This window comes from Toxorhynchites rutilus, chromosome 1 (assembly GCF_029784135.1).
Source record: "Toxorhynchites rutilus septentrionalis strain SRP chromosome 1, ASM2978413v1, whole genome shotgun sequence".
Taxonomy (NCBI): domain Eukaryota; kingdom Metazoa; phylum Arthropoda; class Insecta; order Diptera; family Culicidae; genus Toxorhynchites; species Toxorhynchites rutilus.
In genome coordinates this window covers 46,953,962-46,978,792 of record NC_073744.1, presented here as the reverse complement: position 1 = coordinate 46,978,792, position 24,831 = coordinate 46,953,962, and the positions used below count along the sequence as shown (strand labels likewise).

General features: G+C 37.2%; 2 protein-coding genes across 2 annotated transcripts in view; one reads left to right on the top strand and one right to left on the bottom strand.

Annotated features, from left to right (window-relative positions):
• Nucleotides 1-13,473, bottom strand: part of LOC129763210 (peroxisomal carnitine O-octanoyltransferase) — a 30,070-nt gene extending 16,597 nt beyond the window's left edge. Inside the window, exons 1-2 of the mRNA XM_055762091.1 lie at nucleotides 13,358-13,473; nucleotides 12,769-13,304 (exon numbers count right to left, since the gene is read on the bottom strand). Coding sequence (XP_055618066.1) covers nucleotides 12,769-13,020 — 252 coding nt within the window. The 5' untranslated portion in view covers nucleotides 13,021-13,304; nucleotides 13,358-13,473. The remainder of the gene's footprint in view (nucleotides 1-12,768; nucleotides 13,305-13,357) is intronic.
• A 4,949-nt stretch (nucleotides 13,474-18,422) lies between these two features.
• LOC129763215 (60S ribosome subunit biogenesis protein NIP7 homolog) lies at nucleotides 18,423-19,234 on the top strand. The gene is made up of 2 exons (XM_055762097.1): nucleotides 18,423-18,625; nucleotides 18,691-19,234. Exons 1-2 carry the CDS (start codon nucleotides 18,567-18,569, stop codon nucleotides 19,175-19,177), a joined length of 546 nt encoding a protein of 181 aa, XP_055618072.1. The 5' UTR covers nucleotides 18,423-18,566; the 3' UTR covers nucleotides 19,178-19,234.
• The last annotated feature ends 5,597 nt before the right edge of the window (nucleotides 19,235-24,831 follow it).

The following is a 24,831-nucleotide window of genomic DNA, read 5'->3' as shown; positions in this document are numbered from 1 at the left end:
AAATGAGCAGAAAAAATGTATGAGAAAATGGGAATGCTTCTAATTTGTATCAATTTAAACTGCTTACACATCAGGGGATTATAATATATAGCATAAAAACAAATCTTAACCCCGTTCGCGGCAAAAATTGTTATTAACGTTAACTTTATTCCATAATAACGTGATCTGTTTTCTGATTTGGCACCGTTAATGAAAGACGTAGTCCTACGTCAAAAGTTGTGATTTTTTGTGCAACTTGTACAAAAAGTTACAACTTTTTACGAAATTGTGTCATATTGTATCATAATTATTATTCTAATTGAAATTGAAAGCAGTATTAATAATTTTGCTTCAATTAATACCCGAAGAGTACATTTCTGAAATGACAATCGGCACAAAAATGCTTTCGACGAGGGCTATGTGTCCAAACCCTCTCAAGCCTTTTGCAGTGAAATAGGCTAGTTTTTTGTTACACTTGTTTTGTCAACCTTGTTGTCGAACATAGCTCGAAAACTTTCTATTGAGTTCAAGATTCTGGGGGGGGTGCTTCAATGGGCTTAATGAAAGCCGTTCGGAAGAATCCTCGTATGTTTCGTGTTTTTTTATCCTGCGGCAAGGTGTAATTATCTTCCAGTTCCATTTTCAGCATCGACTCTTCCAGTTTTTCGCACAGAGTGTCGTCTTAATCCCATCGATTAGCAAAAATTCCCGCGCCGAACCATGAGGAACATCCCTAGCCATAATATTTCCGCCACCGAGTCTAATGGTTGGTTAGAGATGTTCCTCATCGTTCTTTCGCCAAACACTTAGTCGCCCTTTCTTATTGAATTGCTCGAACTTCGACTCATTCGAACAGATAACCCACGACGGACGGTAAAATGAAAACCTAAACACAAAACATGCAGGAAAAAATCGAAGATTTCGAATGCTTATAACTCGAACATTTCTTAATAGGTCGGAAAGATGTTTGATTACATTGATAGTAAATATTTCTACGCATCTACTATAATTAATAAAATGTTATTTTTCTTGAGATAAGCAACTGAACAATGGTAAAATGTCAAGCGCTATCTAAACGCCCTAAGTGTCCCGTTTTGATTGGCTCGATTTACGGTTTCCCCAACACAGCTATCAAAACCAAGGTACCTGGGGAAACTGGAATTGCAAATACATGCAAGTTCGGGGAATTTTTGCTTCCACTGACATGTGTTTCCTAACACAGTCATCAAAACCAAGGTGCCTTACATTACAAGGTGTTTGCTCAAATTCTTTACTTACACAGCAAATATGTCGAATTCAATTAAATTCGAAAATTGTTTCATTCAATCAAAAATTTTGTCAATATTAACAAATGATTATTAAGCCAACAGAAGTCCAACGTCAACCTTGCGGTTATATCATAGATATAACACACCCATCAGATATCCAAATTTTTCCAAACATATAAATAAAATTGTCTTTTTCATGATTTACAACATTTCTACAGGATAGTTTCACGGATTCACATGTTTTAAAGGTTTATAAAGTCCTCCTTCTATTGGTGTCAACGCACCTTTCATTTGAGCTAACTTTTCATCAATCACCAAATGATTATTTGGTACGTATTCAGACCTTTTCTGAATTATAACACTTACAAATATTGTGAACATCATGCTTACACACCATATGTATCAGATTTATATATCTAAATCATATAATAAATGCATCTCGATTACATCAATTCTGATCATGGTTTGTTCGATGCACTGATGCTGGTTTGTCCACATGGTTACTATGGCAGCCGCTTGACGCGCTGTAATTTGTTTATGGTGTCCTTCGCGCGTAGCAGAAATAAAGTTTCTGTGTGTTGAGCACTGTTCATCTTGAAAATGCCCAAGAGAAGGCAATATTCAGAAGAAAGACTAAATTATGAGTGGATCAATATGATGACAGTAAACTCAGAACAATGCGAAACATCTACTTAATAATTCGAATATCTTCGTTCCAAAATTATGATTTTGACGTAGGACTACGTTTTTCATTTCTGTACCGGAGTGTAAGTTCAAAGTTTCGAAACCGAGAGAGTGACGCTGGACTGCAAGGTTTTGAACGTTAATACCTCTTTGCCGGCTGAACGGAGTGGTATAATAATCACTTCATTCGAAAGATAAAATGTCAACGAATTATATGTTTGTCACTTTTTGGTCCAAAAAATCGTTTCAAAAGCTTAAAAATTGCTTTGAAAGCAAGCTTTTGAAATCATAACAATCTAGCTCAATGATGATGATTGGTGATCGCAATGTGTTCCCGAACACGGACGCAAAATCAAGGCACCTGGAGAAAAAGTCATAGCGAATACATGCAAGCTGTGATTTCTTTTGCTCGCTTGCATTAGTGTTTGGGAAATCGTAGCGGACACACGCAAGGCGTGAGTACTTTTACTCGCATCAGTTTCTGTTCTGCTTTTGCATGGAACAGTCATGAAAAATTGCCACATCACGAAGAAAACGAAATTTCACAAAATTAAATAGGTTATAAGACTTTATTTCGCTTTCACCGTGAAATGGCGCCCTCAGTTTCTATTCTGCGCATGGAGTGATCATGAAAAATCTCGTGTTATTCTCACGAAAACAAAAATGAATACATGAGTATCAAACATCTTCAGTTGCTTTTACATGGCCACTCAATTTCCATTGGTTCGTTTCGGGACCACCAACAAGTTCGAAAGAGTTGAATTTTATGTTAATAACAATTCCATCATTATACTCATCCACCCACACACTAACAAGAAAAACTTTCACCAATCTTTCAAAACATTCATTCATTCATGCATTGAAAATTGATTCAGATGCAATTTCAAATAAATGATTACCGATCCAACGGTAGTCCTACGTCTAGCTTGCGGTTATATCACAGATATAACCTACTTCTTGTTTTTGAAACCGAACAAACCATGATCATAATTTAATTTAAAAAAAAAAGACTGAAAACCATAAAAATTTGAATAATTTGAACGCCTAATGGTATTATTAGCAACTAAAGACTGGGGTTTTTTCAACAAAAACCAAATGATTACATGTGATTTTCATGAAGGAAAATCAATTTGCATATTTAAAAACATTGAAATCGTCATAAAAAACGTGCTAAAAAAAAATGTATTTTGCAAACTGCCGCCATTTTGCAAAAAAAAATCGTTACAGATATTCAGTTTTTGTACAGTTTAGCATAAACTTGAAACTATTGATTTTGTGCTGTAGCACATCAATAAAAATAAGAGATGGATAAGAAGTAATTATTTTAAGAAATGTATACAGCTACCTCGCAGAAACGTTTTTTCCTATAAATGAATGCGAACAAGTAGTCAAACTCAAAATTGTTCATATCTATTCAATATTGAACACTTCTAGTTATAAGGCTTTACAGGCAGGCAGTATAGGGATCTTCAGGTTGAAAGGAGACACTAATGTTTTCGTTGAAGATGTCGGAACATTTGGATCCATTTATAAACAGCCAATCCGTCAAAAACATTCAGTCAGAATTGACTTCGAGGAATTTAACACATAATCTGTAGGGCTTGAAACATTTGGAATCCGGAATCACAAAACCAGTTACATCCCGGGATTGGGTAAAGGTACAAAAAAGGTTTTTTTTCCTCAAAATGCAGAAAATTCATTGCTCTTTTCAGAAAAAAACAAGAAGTGGGTTATATCTGTGATATAACCGCAATGTAGACGTAGGACTACCGTTGACTCGGTAATAATTCAATTGAAATTGTATCTCCATCTCCAGCTCCTCATCTTACACCATCTCACATCGGGTGACGTCTGTGTTTTGCCAAAGCTCACATGAACCGACAGTGAGACATGGTATGTTGTGACAAAGAATGTTTCCAAAAGAATACATTTTGCTATATACCATAACGAAAAGTTCTTCAATGTATAGGTTATCTTCACTGACGAAAAAAAGTTCAATTAGGATGGTCCTGATGATTTCAATGGGTACTGGCGTGATTTACGGAAGAAGAAACAGTATTTTTCAACCAGGAATTTTGGTGGAAGCTGGTGCATAGTTTGGGCGGGATTCTGTCCAACTGGGTAGCACAAGATAGCTTTCATATCATTCAAGAATTACATACATGTTCTGGAATCCTCTCTTTTGCCGTTTTTGCGTGGATATCGTCACAAAAAAATCACATTCCAGCAAAACAGTGCTACTATTCATATCAGCAAGGAATCTAAGCGATGGATTAAGGACCAAAAATTAATTTTTTGGACTGGTCGGCTCACTCTCCAGATTTAAATCCTGTTGAAAACCTTAGGGGAATCCTTGTAGGCAGTACCTACACTGAAAACTGACTGACTACACTGAAAACGGTACACCACGATTGAAGGTCGCAATGTCGGAAACATGGAAAAATATTGAGAAATTCGTTCAGCAGCATTTGGTAAATAGTATTCCAACACGAATTTTCCAGGTTGCTAATTATTGACATGTAAATCAGCCGATCGTTTTGAATTTTTCATTGATAATACTTATGAATTTTGAAATGATCTTATAGAAACTGGACAACTGAAATTATCATATTTAGGCACAATAAATAAACAAACAACTCTTTTGAACGTAATTGACGTCAAATATACTTTATTCTAAGCATTCAACAATGTATGAATGTATCTTGTTGAAATTCTAACTGTTTGTGTTGCAACGAAATAGAATCAGGGTGGTCTTACAGAAGTTGGACAGAGTGTACATTATCGAGTTCATTGTCTTGTTCATTACGATAACTTTGGTGTTCTATCCATAGCTGCAAATCCCTTGCCAGATCAAGACCTCCCTGGGAATTTATCAGCGAAACTAAACTGGCTATCTCCAGCAAATTTCAGCTTAACTAACTTCATTGGAATAAACAAAGTAAATTTTAGAAGTAGAACCCCTCTCTATCTCATATTCTCAGAAGGCTGAATTAATCATACCGCCCTACTTCTCACACAATTTTTCATCTGTTTGTCACCATCCAATCAATCGTCTCGGAAACAACCATACTCCGAGTAATCATTAATATCTTATTTATTCTACCCGAATCTTTTATTTGCACAATGAGTATAACATCCGATATCGAAATAAATAATGTATATTTAAAATACGCACATCATCATTAAAAACACAAAATATACATAGATAAGATTATAAAACAATAGCACCTGTGCATGTGAAATAACATCTTGTAGACGACGTGCACTTGCATATGACCAAGATAAGTCATATCTCCTCCATTGCTAGTCATAATATGCCTTATTTCTACAATATGAATTGAAACAAGTCATCCTTTCTCTGCAAAGAGAATAATAATGATAATAATTGTATCCATGCGGGCGATATTGCTAGTATTCAAAAACTCAACGAAATAAACTTCCTAAATTGACTGATTAATATCACCGAACATGCTCCCATTAGTATAGTTCAACACAAACGGAGCATCCGATGTAAACGGACTTGAGTATTCAGTCGTTATCTTCCGCTGCAACGAAATGAACATCTTCATTTTATTTCTCCTGTCTATTTTAGTAGCTGATGTTAAAAGTGGAGAAAAACCACAATTTTATTACTCTTCTCGTATTGAGCCACTATCATTAGGGAATTTCCAACATTCGAATATCCCAGAAGATTTGCGAGATGAAAATAAACAACGTAGAAACTCTTTGGATAAAATTTTTCCAAAGACTGAAGTTATTAAACATTTCTTGGATAATTTTCCTGCCGAAAAGTTACAAGAAGTGAAAGATGCGTTAGAGGAAGCTTTCGCACTAGAGTTGTCGGAACGTGTGAGTAGCACTGATGCACCTATTTTACATCAGACTCGTCCACCGCATTTTGGCCCCGAACACTTACAGGGGATACTACCCGAGGGGCTTCAACACCAAATTCTCGAAGAACTGTTTCTGAAAGGTAGACTGGAATATCTTCCCCCAGGGCTGCGACAGAAAATATATGCACAGCTGGGCCGAATGAAGACAAGTGAGGACCATTAACGTCTTCTTCCGTCATCTACTGATGAAAAATAATGCCGTGCTGTATTTTTAAGTCAATTAAATAAAATAAACATTGGTTTTTCGTTAACTGAATTGATGCTTTATGTGCCAAACAATCAAGATGGGCTTGATCACGAACATCACTGCCGCGTACGCTTTCACGTCACTTACACTTCACTTAATCTTTTTGTGTCTATCATCATTGTCACGGACAGTTGCTTGTAAAAATGAACTCCGTGAAGTGAAAGAGTTCATAGAGGCGAATGAACTGAAAAGTTTAAACCCTCCTCAAGCCAAAAAGAAGAAGAAGAAGAAAGAGTTCATTCCCGTCTATAAGAGACATGTCGGTTGCAAAATTCTGGGCGTTTGAACGTTATGTAGGTAAAATTAATACAGTGTATATATATATACAATATTCCATTTAATTGAGCGTATGTTTCAGAAAGACAAGTTTGCAATTATACCTCGATAATTCGGTATTTCAATGCCAACTATTCGGGCTCATCTCATGATTCATTTGTTTGGTGCGTTAGTTTGCTGAATCAAACGCTGGTTCAAACATGAGGAGGAATACTTGTTGCTCGTGAGTAATGTAGTTGTTGAATATATGGGAATGTAATTTTATTTTCCCTTCTATAAATTACTCTAGAGGTAAAACGTGACTATTATGTATAATAATGAATATCTCGCTTATTCTTTTTCTTAGCTCTGTAGTGAGAAGCATTTAGTATAGGTCAAGGTTAGAATCATTTTGTAAGAACCATTTCTACTATTTTGTTGAATAATAATACCTTCTTTAACTCATGGAAAACCCGAGTTTATCCACCTCACGATCAGTATAATATGAACTACTCCCATATGGGAATTTCTCAATTCTGAATATCAATCTTTTAATCCTTCTTGTTCTCGTGTAATTTGATATACGGGACATGAGGTTCGGTTTGATTATTCGAACAGAAACTGGTCAGCAGCGTCGGTCAGAAGCAGAAGCATTCATATAAAACATCTGATGGGTTTCTGGGAATTTTTCAAAAAACAGAAAGTGACACAGATTTTCTTTGGACGGATATCAAATTGTGGATAAATAACTGCTTTGCAATGATAGACTCTTTTTTTCCTTGTTTGAAACTTATTATCACTTTTGACGTAGAACTACGTCTTTCATTAAGGGTGCCAAATCAGAAAACTGGTCACGTTTTTATGGAATAAAGTTAACGTTAATAACTATTTTTGCCGCGAACGGATTTTGACGATTTACATACCAAACGAATCGGAAATTCCCTAAGATTTGTTTGATACTCTATACATCATAATCCCCTGGTGTGTAAATGGTTAAAATTCATGAAAACTATAAGCGTTTCCATTTTCCCATGCATTTGTTCTGCTGATTTCTGTGCTTTCCCGAACAGAGCTGTCAATAACGAGCAACTTATCGACGAGCAACGAAGGGGAAATCGTAAGATTTAAAGTCTTCGTGAACAAAGGAAAGGAAGAAGAACGAAGGGGAATATTTGCCTAGAGTATAAACAGTAGATCTCGCTGAGGCAAACTTTCAGTCTCGTTCTGTTTTCAAAGCAATGAACATCGCTTGATCTTCCATGTTTTGCGTCATCACATGCCTTCGTTTCGGGTTGAGCTGTGGACGCGACCAAGTTGTTCATTCGCTGATGTCGGTAATATTAACAGAAGCGTTTCTATTGAGAATAGTGCAAAATGATGAGAAGTGTTTATATTCCTAGTAGCTTAAAGCCACCGATGTAGGGCTCTGAATGCATGCTATGATGAACGCTTGTTTGGCGCTTGGTTTACGATGTACGAATAGATGCGATTCCACTGAGGCAATACTAAATAACATGTAGCATGATATTTGATACTTGCAAGTATTGTCGTTGTTGTTGTTTCCATCCGGTGCCAAAGTTATATTGATGTAGTTATGAGATGTGGAATAATGGTGCCGTTACAACAAATATATAATGTAGCTGAGTCTATGCCAATTGCGAAAAAAACCACCGGAATAGCGTTCGAGGTAAATTTTCAATTCATTGACATGAAACAAATTGCGACATACGATCAGTTATTGTTCTGCGAGGGCAAGAATGAATCATCAATCAATTATTGTCAACTGATTCTACACTAAAAAACCAATTCAGGGCGATCAAACCATTCTGCTAAACAGTTATTTCTAAAATTTCACAACATTATAAAATAATATCCGTGTTTATTAACAAGCGACAGCGTAGTTCTACGTCAACAATGTGGTCGTATCTTGGGAACAACCTCCTATATATTTTTTAATATCCTTTCATTCAAAAAATGTCTTCAAAACAATATCGTTGAAAATATCTATTACGTGAAAAGAAAAAAAACAATGGCCTTATTCGTTATAACTATTGTCCTGATTCGGGTCTTGTCCACCACTTGCGAATGTCTGAATTACCAAAATCAGCTCTGCAATGTTGGAAAAACTTTACGGTTATTATTTTATACTCAAGATATCAACGAATCAATTGTTGTATATAATCATAATAATGAATCGATTTATTAAATAATGATCGTTCTATCTAATAAGAGATAATTAAGTGGCCGCCATTGCTATTTGTTTGTCTTTTCTTTCCTAAAAAATTATAATGGGTTGTATCTGGGACACGACCGCAGTTTTCAACGTAGAAATACGGAATTATATTCCAATCCACTTGTTTATCACTTCAGATATTATTTTAGAATGCATCGAAATTTTTGTAATATATTTTTAGTTATTTAGTTTTTTATTACTTCAGAACACTCGAAAGAGTCGAGTAGAGTCGAAAGCTATCAGCACTTCTCGTTTATTTGGTTCAACTCGCATCAGACTTTCTCCTTCCCACTTAGATATCGATCACAAACTATGAACCCTTTTGCTCCTATATTTCGCTTGAGATGTGATCGAACCCCACAACATTCAACAGTAAGGTTACCCTGCTGGAATTTGAAAGCTGCTCTTCTTTGTCGTAGCACACCTCGATACAGAGGGCTTCCTCGAGATGGAAAATGAAAGGTGGGAAGATTTTTAAATCTGTGCATCACAGATTTTGTTTATGCATGTTACTTTTCTTATAATAGTCCACTACATAGGAAAAGTGTTGTTATTACAAGTAAAAATAAGCAGATGAAATGAACGAACAATTTTTTTTTTCTTAAAAACAATGTTAGCGTTCAAAATCATAAAAGCCCAACTGACAATCTAGCAGAAACTGAAATTTCAGTATTTATTAAGGTATTCTGAACATAATTTCAATTCAATTTTTCTTCTCGTTCATCGACCAAAAACGTAAATGAACAAAGTCAGAGTCACATTATCTTTTGTTCCTTTAACGGAGAAACATTCAACAGTGGATGGGAAAAAAGGTTGCAAGTTTTTTCATGTAAAATTCACTTGAAAAATAAATTTAATTGACTCCGTATGAACTAGATTGAGACGAAAAGTTTTCCGCTTGTGTCTTAGTTTTAGATGAATGAAGTGTTCAACACCCTAATTGTGAAAAAAGTAATTACAATTGCTGACAAGAGAAAAACTTCCATGAAGTTGCTCTAAAATCCAAACGTAGTAGACATTAGAATACTATTTCTGATATAAGAAGAAATCAAAGAAAAATATAAACATTTTAGTTTGTGACATGTTATGTTTTTTTTTATAATGCGAAAAATATATTTTGGAAATATGTAATTAGTTTCTATATATCCTCTTTCAAATTTATTCGCTGACACACTCAATGTTGTAACATTTGAGTAACTGACTGGTATGCCTGATATGTGAACTTCCAATCTTCCAGGCTACTAATACAATCAAAGTTTAACACAACCAAAACTCGTGAATCTTCCCACCTTCTATTCTTCATCTCGGGGCTTCCTCTTCTTGTATCGAGCTGTTGGTGCATGTGTGCGAATTCATAATTAGGCATGAATTAGGCGAAATCCGAATATCCGCTCGTTGTGTTATGCTAGCTCACTCGCATCTGTGTCATTCTATCCTATTTTTGGTTTCCGCCTCTAGCCCTGAGAAGGACCCTTGTGGAAAGAAACTCTATTCCAAACTCCTCCTTCACCCGACAAGAAAACAATCCTCTCCCGCTTGACGCTCTGCGGCAACCATGTTGCTTCGATGACCACCAAACGAGAAGTGGTGTGGCTTCAGGTCAGATCAGGTTTTGTATTATAGAGACTTTAAACTACTTCAGTTCATTCGTCTCTAGCCTTGAGAAAGGCTCTTGGAAAACTTTACGGCACTCGATCCCTCGTCGTTCAGCTCTTCCAGCAACGATGTTGTCCAGTCTGTGTCCACTCAAAGAATGCTTCAAATCGCGGATGGCTCATCCAAATCAAATATGTTGAAAACGGGCAGAAACGAATGTATCAGTTGATCGTTATTGACAGCTCTATTCGGGAATACACACAAATCGGCAGAACGAATGTATGGGAAAATTAGAATGCTTCCAGTTTTCATTAATTTAAACTGTTTGGGCATTAGTGGATTGTACTGTATAGTATATCAAACGAATCTTAGAGAACTTCCGATTCCATTGGTGTGCAAAGTATCAGAATTTGTTCGCTGTGAAAATTGTTATTAACGTTAACTTTATTTCACAAAAACGTGACCGGTTTTCTGATTTGACACTCTTTCTGAAAGACGTAGTTCTACGTCAAAAGCAAGACAAGATTAACATTTTGAATCTAAATAAATACGAAAGTAAAAAAAAGTAAAATAAAACTCCATTCTGCGTGACTATCTTTCACCACGTAAAACCCTAGTAACAAATACACTTGTTTTTCTGCGTGACACGACAGTGTCGTGGTATTCATAATAACACCGAGTTCACCAAAGTTGTCACGACGAATGAACTCTTCCGGATTCTAAACACACGCTGTCAGCCGGAATAACGTTGTTTATAATTCACTTCGTTTTCACCGTGAAGTGATGTTCGTGATCAGGCCCGTTATCTCACTCTACGACTCGACTATCTCATTTCATTCTTCCCCGTCAAATGGACTTCTTTGAATATTGGAGTGAATTCCCCCAAATGAATTCGTTTCTCTCTCTCGTGTATCACGTATGCATGTATCGATGTTTGAATTCAACGTAGTTCGACATATACTATAGGTGAGCTAGATTTTTTTGTGTCGTACACAAAAATTACTCTCACATATAGCGTGCAGTGTTGTGTTCAGAAACACAGATAAATTTGTGAATTTTGTTGGTATAAACCCGTTTTTCTGTATGTTTATTCACAAAATTAGACTCGGAGACAAAGTGGACTAAAATTTTGTTTAGAATTCCTCCCAAACTGCACGCTATTTACTAATACTAACGCGGGAACCTTTATGGCATACCTGTTAATTGTCTAAGTCCGTTGATTTGAGTTCACGGTGAGTAAGCAATGAAGCTGTCCATTAAGGTGTAACTACTTTCTTGCATCAGAAATCAAGTTTTCGTTCCACTTTATATGAACGTTAAAAAAGATTGTGTACGCGGATAACGAGGAGTCGTGCCAGGGGGAGTAGTAGTGTTGATTGAAATCAGGTGGAATGAAGAGGCAGATTTGTATTCATTAGTCACGTCAATTGTGCTCCCGTGGCCGAGTGGTTAGCGTCATAACTAACATGCCGGGTGTCCGGGTTAGATTCCCGTTCTGGTCGGGGGAATTTTTCGTCAAAGAAATTTCCTCCGACTTGCACTGTGATCACGCGTATTCTAGAGCTTGCCACTCAGAAGAATGCATTCGAGGCGTGTTATTTGGCATAGAAATCTCAACTAAGTACTAATAAAAATGACGCAAGTAATACTACGTTGAGACGGCGAAGTTCCTCTAGGAACGTTAGTGCCATTGAAGAAGAAGAAGAAGAAGAAGAAGTCACGTCAATTACAATAACCATTTACTAAAATAGTTCATCAGTCATCCTCGCTCCTAACGCCCTCCAATGCATTTTTTAGTCGATTTTTCGTCTTCGTCGATTTTCATTTTTCGTCTTCGTAGATTTCGGACTCTGGTTAGGCGTACATAGAAGAACTTGAGATTTATTAGCTGCTATTTGCACAAAATTATGTGTGGAAATGGTATTCCAACAGGATAACATATTACTTCACTAAAGGTGGGCACCCATTGACCAGGATGCCCAAATTCAGGACTTTGTTTGTTTTTTGTTTGCAGTTTGTTGATCTGATAAAAACGCAATCGAGACGATGTGAGGACTTATCGAAAGCAACGTGTTATATTTGCAGATAATGAGCGGCTTATAAACTTAAACTTTCAATTTTATTCGCGCGGGCAAAAACACAAATTTCGACACGCTGCAATTTGGTTAAAAGAATACCGCATAATTAGCTATGAAGACTAACGAACAAAATTACAAAATTCAACCGATTGTCTATAATTTCAACCAAGCTTCTATACATCTCAAGAAATTTAAAAAAGTGGTTCTATGGATATGAAACGTAGTTAATAAATGGGTGAAATATCGTTCGAGGCGAAATACCCTCTGTTTGTCGATTCAGGTTCAAACACCCATCATCAAATAGATTCGTGCTTCACAATCGTTTCAAGCGAAAAGCCAAAAACAATTGTAATACGATATATACATTGTACTGAGAACTTCTAAAGATCGATTCTCAACAATATCGTATACGATTTGATATTGGGCGTGGCAACGAGGCGAATGATCCATTCCACACCATATAACGCTCACACTCTTCTGAGTGGTTAATCCATGAATTATGCTTCCAACTAAATTAACATAAAAGTTCACTTACCCAATTCTTCTCGTTTTTAGCTTTCTCCGCTAACATAGCGTGTAGTTTACCGCCAACACCATTCCGAAAATCGTCTATTATCTTTCTCGATGCATTCAGCTCCTCTCGAGTACCAAACGGTTTCAACGATTCGAAGTAACGTTCGAGTGTATCCTCCAATTTGGGCAGCGGTAGTGCAGGTAACGTTTCATCGTAACAGAATGTAGTTTCTTTGCTGCCTTCTGGCAGATGATAAATACTTTCACGGTTCATCTTCGTTTTTTCGGTAATTCAGTTATCTCTGTTCTACGCTTATCTTGTGCTCATTACCCAAACACAAGCGTTCGTTGTACGGGAATGAATTTAACTGTGAAATTGATCGATGGACTTTGGAACGGACCCGAAGACAAGGGTCGACCGTTATGAATACAAATGCAGTTCAATACTCGAATGACTATCAACCAGTTCTACCATTAATTGCTGCTTGAGAAACAGGTTTCACATCATGTTAACGTGGAATGCTGTAGACAAACTATGTCCTTATATGCAACTATGTGCTGAAAGAAACTAGAATTCGTAATTGTAAAATTCGCAACTATTCCAAAATTACCTTCCACCTAGGGTCACCTAAGAGTTCAATGAATGGTAGCGGAATGATAAATAAACACACACTGACCTGCGTATATGATAACAAAACAGAAGACAAGAAGGGTAATAAACGAGGGGTACGCAGAGCGTATTGTAGCGTCTGCGTAATTACAAATTAATGAACGCGGTGTTACATTTTACATTAAATTTACATTAAATTTACATCAAATTACATTAAAAAAGAGAGCGGTGTTGGAAATGTTCGCATCATGGGCATTCTCGCGACTAAATACAGTAAACTCTTGGTTTTTCTAACATATACGCATTTTTGGACATACAGTAGAACCCCGATTATCCGCGAAATAGTCGGGCCAGGTCATCGCGTATAGCGAAAATCGCGGATAACGCAATATAGGACTAAAAACGAGGTACAAACACGAAAAAAAGATATTTTAGCATGAAAACTATGTTTCATCAATACAGAAATTATTGAACTATCAATCTGTAAGGTCATGTACATCAGTGATCAGACAATGGAAAGCCATGACCAAAACAAATAAGCAAGACTCTACCACTCACTGACAAATTTCGGGAAGGTTTAAAGAATTACTAGGGAACTCACTTTCGCGGATAATCGAGGTTCTACTGTATTAGGTTGGGGAAAAAGTAATCCATTATTTTTGGGTGAAATTTGAAACTATTTTAATATGCTTTGGATTGCCATTCAAAAGGTGGCTCCATAATGTCTCTATCATAGAGGTCTTGGTACTCATTGGCGAAAAACTATAGCAATAGATTTTTATTGATTCCAATTTTTTATCACTCTGGAAATTTTCCAATGCGAGGAAAAGGTGGTAATCGTTTGGTACCAGATCTAGACTAATTGGTGGATGCATTAAAACATCCCAATCAAGCTCCTGGAGACGTGTGGTCTTGCGTTGTCCTGATGGAGCAAAACCCCTTCTCTGTTGGCTGATTATGGATGTTTCTGGTCAATCGCTATCTTCGAACGGTCCATTTGTTGACAGTAGAGATCTTAATTTAGTGTATTGCACTAATACAAAAATCTAAAAAAAAATTTGTTTGAATTTAAAAAAAAATTTTTAAATAAAATTAAAAAAAAAAAGATAAATTAAATTATACGTGTTTTACTGTTGCAGTATCGACACCATAAACACCATTCACAATTTCAGCGGCCTGGCTTGCATTTTCGCATTTATAAAAGAAAAAGTGTAAAATGTACCGATTTTTCTCTTTGTTGGCAGTGTTGGACATTTTCGCCTCTAATTGGACATTTTTGTGAACATAGTTGTGTGGCATGCCCAGTTCTGAAAACACGAGCATCGTCAGCTTAGCGATCAAGGTGGCTGAGCACTCGACACATTTTTCGCCATCTTAGCGGGCAGTCACCGTTCGGCTTCGGGCGGTGCCCGATTATCTCACGGACGCTCAGGGACACACAATCGCGTTTGGGGTCCATATTATAGCCCCAGATTGAAGGACACCACCATACGTCGACACTGTACTAGTGTACCATCGCGAATGTACAATTACAGATCACAATCGCCTCTAATGAAACACTGAGTGGTTCCTCAGTCGAATTAAACGTAACTTACTGAATATGTAACTTTTGTTTCTCTTCGGCAGAAACGAATTCTCAAAAAAAGATGTCGAGAGCTTGTTTGTATTGAAATCTCAATACACCGAATATGATAAAAATAAACATTAACACAATGATTCCTTTTTCCTTTCATTTTTAGATTCTAATCTTGGAAAACTAACAGCATTATCATAGCATATAAACAATTCACATTTCGAAGATAAGTATTCTGTTTTTTATTGTATCCTCATATGCCTCTATCTTCTCCGCCGAACAATTCTCAAATTTCCAACGGAAAGAAACGACGGTACAGTAGTAGATGTCAGTTTGTAATCCTCATTACAACGTTTCTCAGTAATTCCCAGAACCATCACGGATCACGAAAGAATCGACTAAGCTGGAATGGGAACGATTCTATTATATTTGGCGTCGTGTACAAATTACGTAACGCTAAAAATCCGGATTTTGGACCCCCTCCCCCCTACGTAACGCAATTTCCTATCTCTAATACACAGAAAGTAACGCAACCTCAACCCCCCTCCCCCCTTATCGCGTTACATAATTTGTGCACGACGCCTCTCGAGGGTACGATGCAGATGTTGCATGATGTGAAAGATGAAAGATTATGTTGTAATGATGACGATATACAAACGAAGTGAACGATTGGATTGACACCGAAAAATAAACTTTTAGAATATTGTAACCTGGACTAAGCACTTGCAAAACTTATTCCTCACTGAAGAAATCTATTACCTGAGACACAGGTTACATTTTCTTATACTTTTACAATAATCGCTTATCATTACCATATTTGGGCAAGGGATGTGATTGGATTGAAACTGCACAATTAATTGTCAGTTATATATCCTATGTATACTGAACATAAAGACATCTCAGGTAATCACTGTAGTATCGATAATCGCAGGAATCAATAAAACACGTCCTTACACGTTGCTCGCTAAAACAGTACTCCCTTTATTAAGTACAATGTTCAGTCAATACACTCACATGAACCTTAAGCCACCTGAACCGTCAATATTATTACTGGCGTCACTATATTACAATTACATATATTTTATCACAAATACATTTAATCATACATCAAGAATCGGGCGTGTAAAAAATGCGGATGAAGTGTACTGCGATCTAGTGCCATCGACTGCCAACTAATCAGCTGCTCCTGTCTCGAAATGATGAGAATGTGCAGCAGGAAAAGGAGCAAAACCTTCTTCTTTGAGGGTTTGGAAAAACGTATGAGATCGATTTGGTCTACTTGAACAAGCAAAAATCATTGAAACGAAAGACTATGCTTTTTGAATGTAGACTAAGTCATAAGTAATGTATAATGCTTAATATTACTGTGTAAAGGAAATAGAAGACAGCTTTATAAATGAGAATTATCTATTAACAAAATATAGTAATATACATTTAATGCATCATTTTGCTAATTGGACAGACCTGTAATGAGACACGTTTGATTGGACATTTTTATAAGCATTGAGTTCGAGGCCCAAATTATGGCCACACATTGAAAGTCGCCACCAGATGTCGACACCACTCCGATGTCCGATTACAGGACAAAACAGCATTTAATGCAACACTAAGTGATGCCTTGGAATGTCGCATTAAATTTAAATTCCTGTACTCTCATTATCCCCGATTACCCCAATTGAATAAAAAAACAACATTTCCACTGATATTGTTCCAATGGTCAACATGTCTACCATCTTACGAAAAAAATGCCCAATCACGTTTGAACTTAGCAAAATGATTCATTTTGTAACCAGTTCGGCTTCCATTAAGCACATCTATCAATCCGTTCGACTTCGAATTATTTCGAAATTTGTTTTTCATCATTGCAAGGATGTCAAATTGTCAATTTTACTGATATTTAATCTTTGTCGCAAACTATCCTGTTGCAGACTTGTATTTTCAGTTACAAATTGCAGGTATATGATATTTCTTTTCTTTATGGCTTGGGTCAGTTCTCTGCGCTAACAACTTTTTTTTCAGACATCACTTTGCGATTCTCACGGTTACAAAGATAGCTGGCCCATATTTATACAAATCAACCTGGCAGATTTTCGTCACAAATTTAAAAAATTATAGGAGGTTGTGTCCAAGATACGACCGCATTGTTGACGTAGAACTACGCTGTTATTTTATATAAGTCGCTTGTTTTTTTATAGGTGCTTCGGCGCACCTTAACGTCTGCTTCGCCATAACGTCAGTTTAATGCATTGATGAATTACCAACGAAGCCCTTATGATGACAGAAAACAAACAATGTTAACTGCTTGGAAAAGACTGAATTGTGCCACACAGCTTGTACTCTGCTCAAACACCCATCGATGTGAATTCGCTGATGAGTTTGTCAAGAGCGACCGCCTTCACCACCAGCGGGGGGAGCTTGATTTTGGTTTCCACTTCTTCTTGCTCATCACACACTACGTGAAGCATCCAATTTATGACGAGGAATGAAAAACACACGATACGAATAACGCGAAAAACGAACAAAAAACAAACGACGATATCCAAGTAGAATTACCACTGATGGGGTCCAATCTTAGATCGAAGCGCAGCGAAAGCAAAGTGAACTGGATTGCTCAACAGTCCGATGCCGAATGAAAGTTTGCCTCAGCGAGAGACTTTCAATCCTACGATTTCCCCTCCGTTGGTCGTCGATAATTTGCTCGTTATTGACAGTTCTGTTCGGGAAAGCACACAAATGGACAGAACAAATGTATGGGAAAATGGGAACGCTTATAGTTTTCATGAATTGTAATGTATAGAATATCAATAAAATTTTAGGGAACTTCCGATTCGTTTGGTATGTAAATCGCCAAAATCCGACCGCGGTAAAAATTGTTATTAATGTTAACTTTATTTCATAAAAACGTGACCTGTTTCCTGATTTGACACCCTTAATGAAAGACTTAGTTCTACGTCAAAAAAATCATTCTGGCATCTCTGAACGTGATGGTATTTACTTTGAAAAAAGCGAACGAGTACTGTATATAGGAAAACGAGGTCTAAAATTCATCTCACGATGAAGTATAAAAAGTCTGTTGCAATTATATCCATGGATTTTATTTACTAGATCATCGTTTATAGACACTGCTTGTCGCTCGGCCCTGAGTTTGTTGTTATCCACGAGATCGGTTTCTGCAAACTCCGTTTCCATAACAAACCCACTAGAACCACTTCTACTATTTCCAGTTTTTGTTGCAGTCTGACTGCTGCGATGAAAGTTCGTAATTCGAAATTCTCCGCCTGTTTGGATTTGAGGTGAACGGGTAGAATGAAAATTATTCGAACTCGATCGGATTGTAAAATCCAATCACCGATCGTGTATCGGAATAAGGGTAAATGACTAGCGAATTGATAACATTTACCATTAAAGTGGTCATATAACTATTTTTTTCTCATAGTGTAACTGCACCATACACACCTTTGTTTTGTTACCTTGGTATATTTATGTGGTGATCGGCTGTCAAAATCCACTGCCGCGACAAGTTATAAACAACGTGCGTTTAGATTACTCTGGCCGGTTAGCAGTAAAATAGTGTTTAATTATAAGGAAAATAGAAATAATAGTGGTCTTAGTTTGCAGTGAATAATAAGAGCTAACCATGTTGAAACGGATACCAGAAGAAAAGACTAAAGTTTTGTTCGAGAAGCTTTCGAAATAGTAAGTAGCCCAGCGTGAGATTTCTGATGAGCCATGAGAGTTAACGTGTGATTTTGAAATTTCAGCATAGGTACAAATGTGAAACTCCTAATCGACCGCCCGGATGGGACGTACTGTTTCCGCGAGATGAACATGAGGGTCTACTACATGTCGGAGAGAATCCTGAAGCTGACGGAAGGACTGAAGAAAAATGAGCTCGTTTCTGCGGGCACATGCTTCGGCAAGTTTACAAAGGGAAACAAATTTATCCTGCATATTACCGCGCTAGCTTTCCTGGCGCCATACGCACAGTACAAAATCTGGGTGAAACCTTCGGCAGAGCAGCAGTATTTGTATGGAAATCACATAACGAAGTCCGGCCTGGGAAGGATTACCGAAAATACCCCCATGTACCAGGGGGTTATTGTGATGTCCATGAACGATACGCCGCTTGGATTCGGCGTGGCGGCGAAATCGACGACCGATTGCAAATTGGCCGATCCCCTCGTGACGGTTTGTTTTCACCAGGCTGATATTGGAGAATATATTAGATCGGAAGATACGTTACTTTAGTAGAGAACAGTGAAATATACATGTGTTTTATGTTCTGCATATCACATTTTATGCTAACGATAAGGTCTCTATTACGATTCGGAAAAAAGCATCTTCAATGATTGTATAGCGCATTCTGATTTTTTGACGTAGGATTACGTCTTTCGGGAACATATTGGGGTACAAATTGAAAATCGAAAATCGAGCACATCGTGAAAATTGTCCAATTTCAAATGCTTATTGCTCAGTCATTTCATGAAGGATTGATGAAATTGTTGCTGCAATCGATTTCGGCACTCCATAACATTTTTTATATTGAATAAAATAATATATATATATTTTTTATTTATTTATTTGATATTAAGTAACTTGAGACGATTAGTCTCTTCAAAATTATACAATGATATTCGCATGCAGAATAGTGCGCCACTAATACAACTTTCATTGACTAATTTAACTAATATGATTAATTTAACTATTTCAACGATTAAAGTGGTCAAAACATTTCTTCTTAAATGCAAATTTGAAACTTAATAGAGTAAGATCGTTAGGTAATGAATTCCAATGTGAAAGATCTCTCACGAAAAATGAATTGCCGTATTTGGAAGTGGTATGTCGTCGGATTACACTTTTTTTGCGCGCGAGGTTCTTAAATTAGCTAACTTTCCATATAAATAGCCAGGAAGATTTGTTCTCGCAAGATCAAACAAAAATAAACAGCATCTCATAGGCGCAAATTTCATAAAGGGGAAGCTGATTAGACGATATTGTAGGTGAGTAACCCTGTAAAATCTGTTTAAATTGAATACATATCGTCCACATGCATTTAATGCTATTTGTAATCTAGATCGAGCGTACATTGATGATTCGAAAAGAAGGAAATCACAAGCGATAAAATAGGGTAATATAAGACTTTTGAAAAGCTTAAGTTTGGTTTCCGCACTGAGGAAAGATGTAGTAGCATACAGTGTACAAAGACCAGCGTACACTTTAACATTGTTTAAATATAAATTTATCAAAAATGAAGTTCGATTGATTGATAATACCAAGGCTTACACCATCTTCCACGAACTGAATTGTTGTACCGTAACTTTGGTTTTGGCATGATGTTGAATTGAGAGTTGTTGATGAATAAGGCATTAGTTTTATTGAAGTTTAGCCGAGCTTATCTATGCTCGACCATGTACTTATTCTAGCTAAATCATCATTGATTTTCCTTGGAATCATTACTGCTGAATTATCCAGACATTAGAAGTAAATTTGAACATTGTCCGCAAAGATGTGAATTTTACAGAATTTTAATACCCCAGGAAGATCATTTATATATAAGGAATATTACGTTTATATATATCTAATATTCACAACATTGATCAATATTAATTGCTACTGCCAAGAAAAAGAAAGTACCAATGTGAGAAATCAACAAATTCATACAGTTAAGATAGAAAAATGTAAATTACAAGTAGGAAATTCAAATAGTATCCATCCAATTTATATAACGGAAATGAAAACTAAAATCAATCTGTTAACCACAGTAGTCTATGAGAAATCAGCTGAACTACTTGTTCAAATTGCTAAACATAAAGTTAAGGAATTATAGACTAATTTATTGCAAATCAAGCCGCAAAAGTCCCGCCATCAACGAAGCATCGAAATAAATGGAACGGTCTGGAAATGTATATGAACACCTGATGCTGAAGATTAACGTACCATCAACCAAAGTATGAACGAATTAAACGAAAGTAATAAAAAGCAATATCAATTGAATGACCAGATAAGCAAGCGACTTCAATTGTTAACAAATGCAATAAATGAAATAATTGAAGGTCAAAACAATAACAGAATAATTCTTGACGAAATGGAGACGCTAAGAAAAATAATCAAAATCCATACCATAAACAAGATTCTAGAAGACATACAAAAAGTCATAATGCTGTCATTAAATAATATCATTAAAATTCTACTAGAAGAGCAAGGAGTAACCCAGCAAACATTAAATCGCACAACAAGCGTATATATATCATCATATGCCCTAAAATTTGGTTGGCATATAATGCGCCTAACTGGCATATGCATGCAAAAGTGGAGGCCATATACATACATGGCAAATGCTTACCGAATTTGTTTGGATGAATATGCAACTTTGACCGGCTATAATAGCGACTTGTGCCCTACTCATATACGATTTATTACAGACATAGAAAAAAAAAACAAATGGCGCAAAATATTTTCGTGAAATGTTTATTATAGCCTCATTTTTATATATGAGTATTTATGTTTGTAGAAATAATAATTGTTTGATTGACTTGTGTTGGGAGTGGAATTGAATGTTTAAAATGGCACAGATTGATGTTTGGTGAAAACTGCTCCGATGCGGGTTCGAACTCCGGTCGTCTGGATTATCATCCACCAGCTATCTCGCGCGGCTATCTGAAATTTAATTCAACAGCGGTTAAAACTCATACATATGATTCGATATGATATATCCTAATACATTCTATGCAGTAGGATCAGCCACTTTTTTTAAATTTAATTATTTTATTCTTTCGTATGTGTTCAAACATTGCTGTTATGAAATGAAACTTGTCAATGTTATAGCATTTCATTGACATTTCAATATGATGTAATATGTTCTTTATTAGGATCTAATATGATTTACTGTTTCATGATTTTCTTCAGCATGCAACACGATTTACTACAGTACTGAATCGATTTAAATTATACGCTTATACGACACACAAACTGCATCAGCGTAATATACGCATATGATGCGGATTAAATATATTTTACGACAATGTACATCATAAAATTGATGTTTATTATACCGATATGCGACTTAATTTGATAATGGTATATAAAATCGAGTTTTTACATTTTATGCGATTTCAAATATACATGATACATACTTTGATTGATATTATATGCGATTATGATTTATTCGGATTTCATGTAAGACTTGGCACGTGCAAAATTATACGATTTAATGTTTGCTGGGAACTATCGATCTCCCTGAAGAAACGTTGAGATTAGTTAAGCCAAAAATAGCTACCAGCGAGAATAGACTTCTTTACATCACTCTCATTTCACAGCTAGAGCAAGAAGAAGGGACAGTTATTCGCATAATCCCACTGAACCAAGGAGGAAAAATCATTACAAATCATCCAGACTTCATGATAAAACTAGGGAAAAAGGTTTACACGACATCTAAACCAGCCGAGTACATACAACAAAGCTCGTTCCTTAACAAGTACACCGACACCTGCATAAATCCTATGTTGGCAGAAAAAAGAGTCAATGCAAAACAAACAACCAAAACAGAAATTTTGACAATATCAGACGATCTTATTCTCAAACTGCACCATCCAGTTCGAAAACGAATCTTTCACAACTGGAGAGAGAAACATTTTTCAACACAACCGTTACCATATACAATTTTACACTTATACTTGTGCTAAACGTTTTACAATCGGCTTCATCCCCGTTTCCACTTCACGATGAAAACCGAAATGAACGGCACTCGAAGGCAGCTCGAAGGCAGTTTTAAATTATTCAAGTTTTGAACGAATGTTTTCAGCTATTGTTATTTGATTACTTGAAACATTGTGCATTTTCCACAAAAACTCTTGATTATAATACAAACATTACCACTACACGAGGTCTGTTCAAAAAGTATCGTTACTTTCGAATTCACGCGGGTTACGTCCATTCGATTCTAGTTTTTTTTTGTGGCATTATGTTGGTACTCATGTCTCTCACTTATACTAACAAGTACGGCTGTTTTGAATGATCAATTAATTTTTGACAACTGCTTTTCTTACACGTGTTTTGGTTCATCTTCGATGTTTGTCTATTGCAAAAATGAATCAAAGAATCTGTATCAAATTTTGTATGAAAAACAAAATTAAGTGCGCGAACACATTCCGAATGTTGATTGTGACATCTCGTGAACCTACCGTGGAACGAAACATCGTTTATCGGAGTTCGAAAAAATGTTCTCGGAGGGTCGAAAAGATGTGAACGACGCACTTTTCAGACAACCCAATATGACCTAGCCTGATTTCTTCCTGATTCTTATTTTCAGTTTTCCTGATTTTTGAAAACTATAGTTGGCAACCCTGGTGGAAACTGTTTTCACACATAGAGCGTGTTGTCACGTCACAAAATGCATGCCGATTTTTAAAAAGTTCTTGCGTTTTTTTTTTGAATAGCTGAATATGTACAGGAATCCACATACACATACATACATAATCAGTTGAGAGCCGTGGTGGCTCGTGCTGTCTCAATTTTGCGTCTCCAATCTACTCGGTACTGGGCCACTCGTCACCAATTCCGTAAGCGTCCCGCCACTCGCAAGTCGGCTTCGATCTGGTCGAGCAACCTGGCACGTTGAGCCCCTCTATTTCTGGTGCCTGTGTAGATTTCAGCCACCATGAGACCAGCCATTTCGGAATTGCTTTACACTTCAGCTACAGAACACACGTCTTACCTTCACCGCTGCCCAGACACGAAAGAGGACGAGTGTTCGTGCTGCGTGATTGGGTTGGATGATGCACTAAACCTAACCTGTACTAAACCTAAAAGTGGGCGAAATATGAGCGCAGGGCTGTGTCGTATTGACACGGTGTGTATAAAGGGAAAGACTGCACATTGCAGGCGAAATACGTTGGATGTAAAGGGAGGATTACATACACTATCCACACAGTGCCGGCGGGGTCATTGAAGAGAACGGATTTCACTGCACTGTCGTCCGGCATCCTCGCGACATGTCCGGCCCACCGTAACCTCCCGACTTTCACCAGGTGTACAATGGGAATCTCTCCAAGTAGTGCCTGTAGCTCGTGGTTCATACGTCTGCGCCACTCTCCGCTCTCCGTTTGTATTCCACCAAAAATAGTCCGCAGCACTTTCCGCTCAAACACGGCCAGAGCGCGTATGTCCTCCGTGAGCAGCGTCACAGTCTCGAGTCCATAAAGGACCACTGGTCTTATTAAGATTTTGTACACCGTTAGCTTTGTGCGACGCCGTATTCTCCTTGACCGAAGCGTCTTGCGGAGCACAAAGTATGCACGATTCTCAGCTTGAATGCGTCGTTGGATCTCTTTCGTGGTATTGTTGTCAGCGGTGATCAGAGATCCCAAGTACACGAATTCATCAACCACTTCCAGTTCATCGCCGTCAACTGTCACTGTCCGTGGGAGGCTCACTGTTTTCTCCTATGAGCCTCTTCCCACCATGTACTTGGTTTTTGACGCATTAATTAGTAGTCCAACCCTCCTGGCCTCCGCTTTTAGTCTGGCGTAGTTTGCCTCAGCCGTCGCAAAGTTTTTTTGTTATTGAGTCAATATCATCTGCGAAGCCCAGGAGTTGGATACTTTTGTTGAAAATCGTGCTCCTCGTTTCGATGCCCGCACGTCGGATTACACCCTCAAGGGCTATATTAAATAGCATACAGGATATTCCATCCCCTTGCCTTAAACCTCTGCGTGATTCAAAAGGGCTCGAGAGTGCCCCCGAAACACGAACGTAGCACATAACTCGCTCCAAGGTAGCTTTGATCAACCGTGTCAGTTTGTCCGGAAAACCGTAGTCGTGCATGATCTGCCATAGCTGTTCTCGATCGACTGTATCATAAGCTGCCTTAAAGTCTATGAATATGTGATGAGTGGTCACGTTGT

Excerpts from the sequence above, each read along its gene's own strand:
- LOC129763215 (XM_055762097.1), top strand. The coding sequence starts at position 18,567 with ATGTTGAAACGGATACCAGAAGAAAAGACTAAAGTTTTGTTCGAGAAG. Across the intron at positions 18,626-18,690 it reads TTCGAGAAGCTTTCGAAATA|CATAGGTACAAATGTGAAAC; the intron begins GTAAGTAGCCCA and ends TTGAAATTTCAG.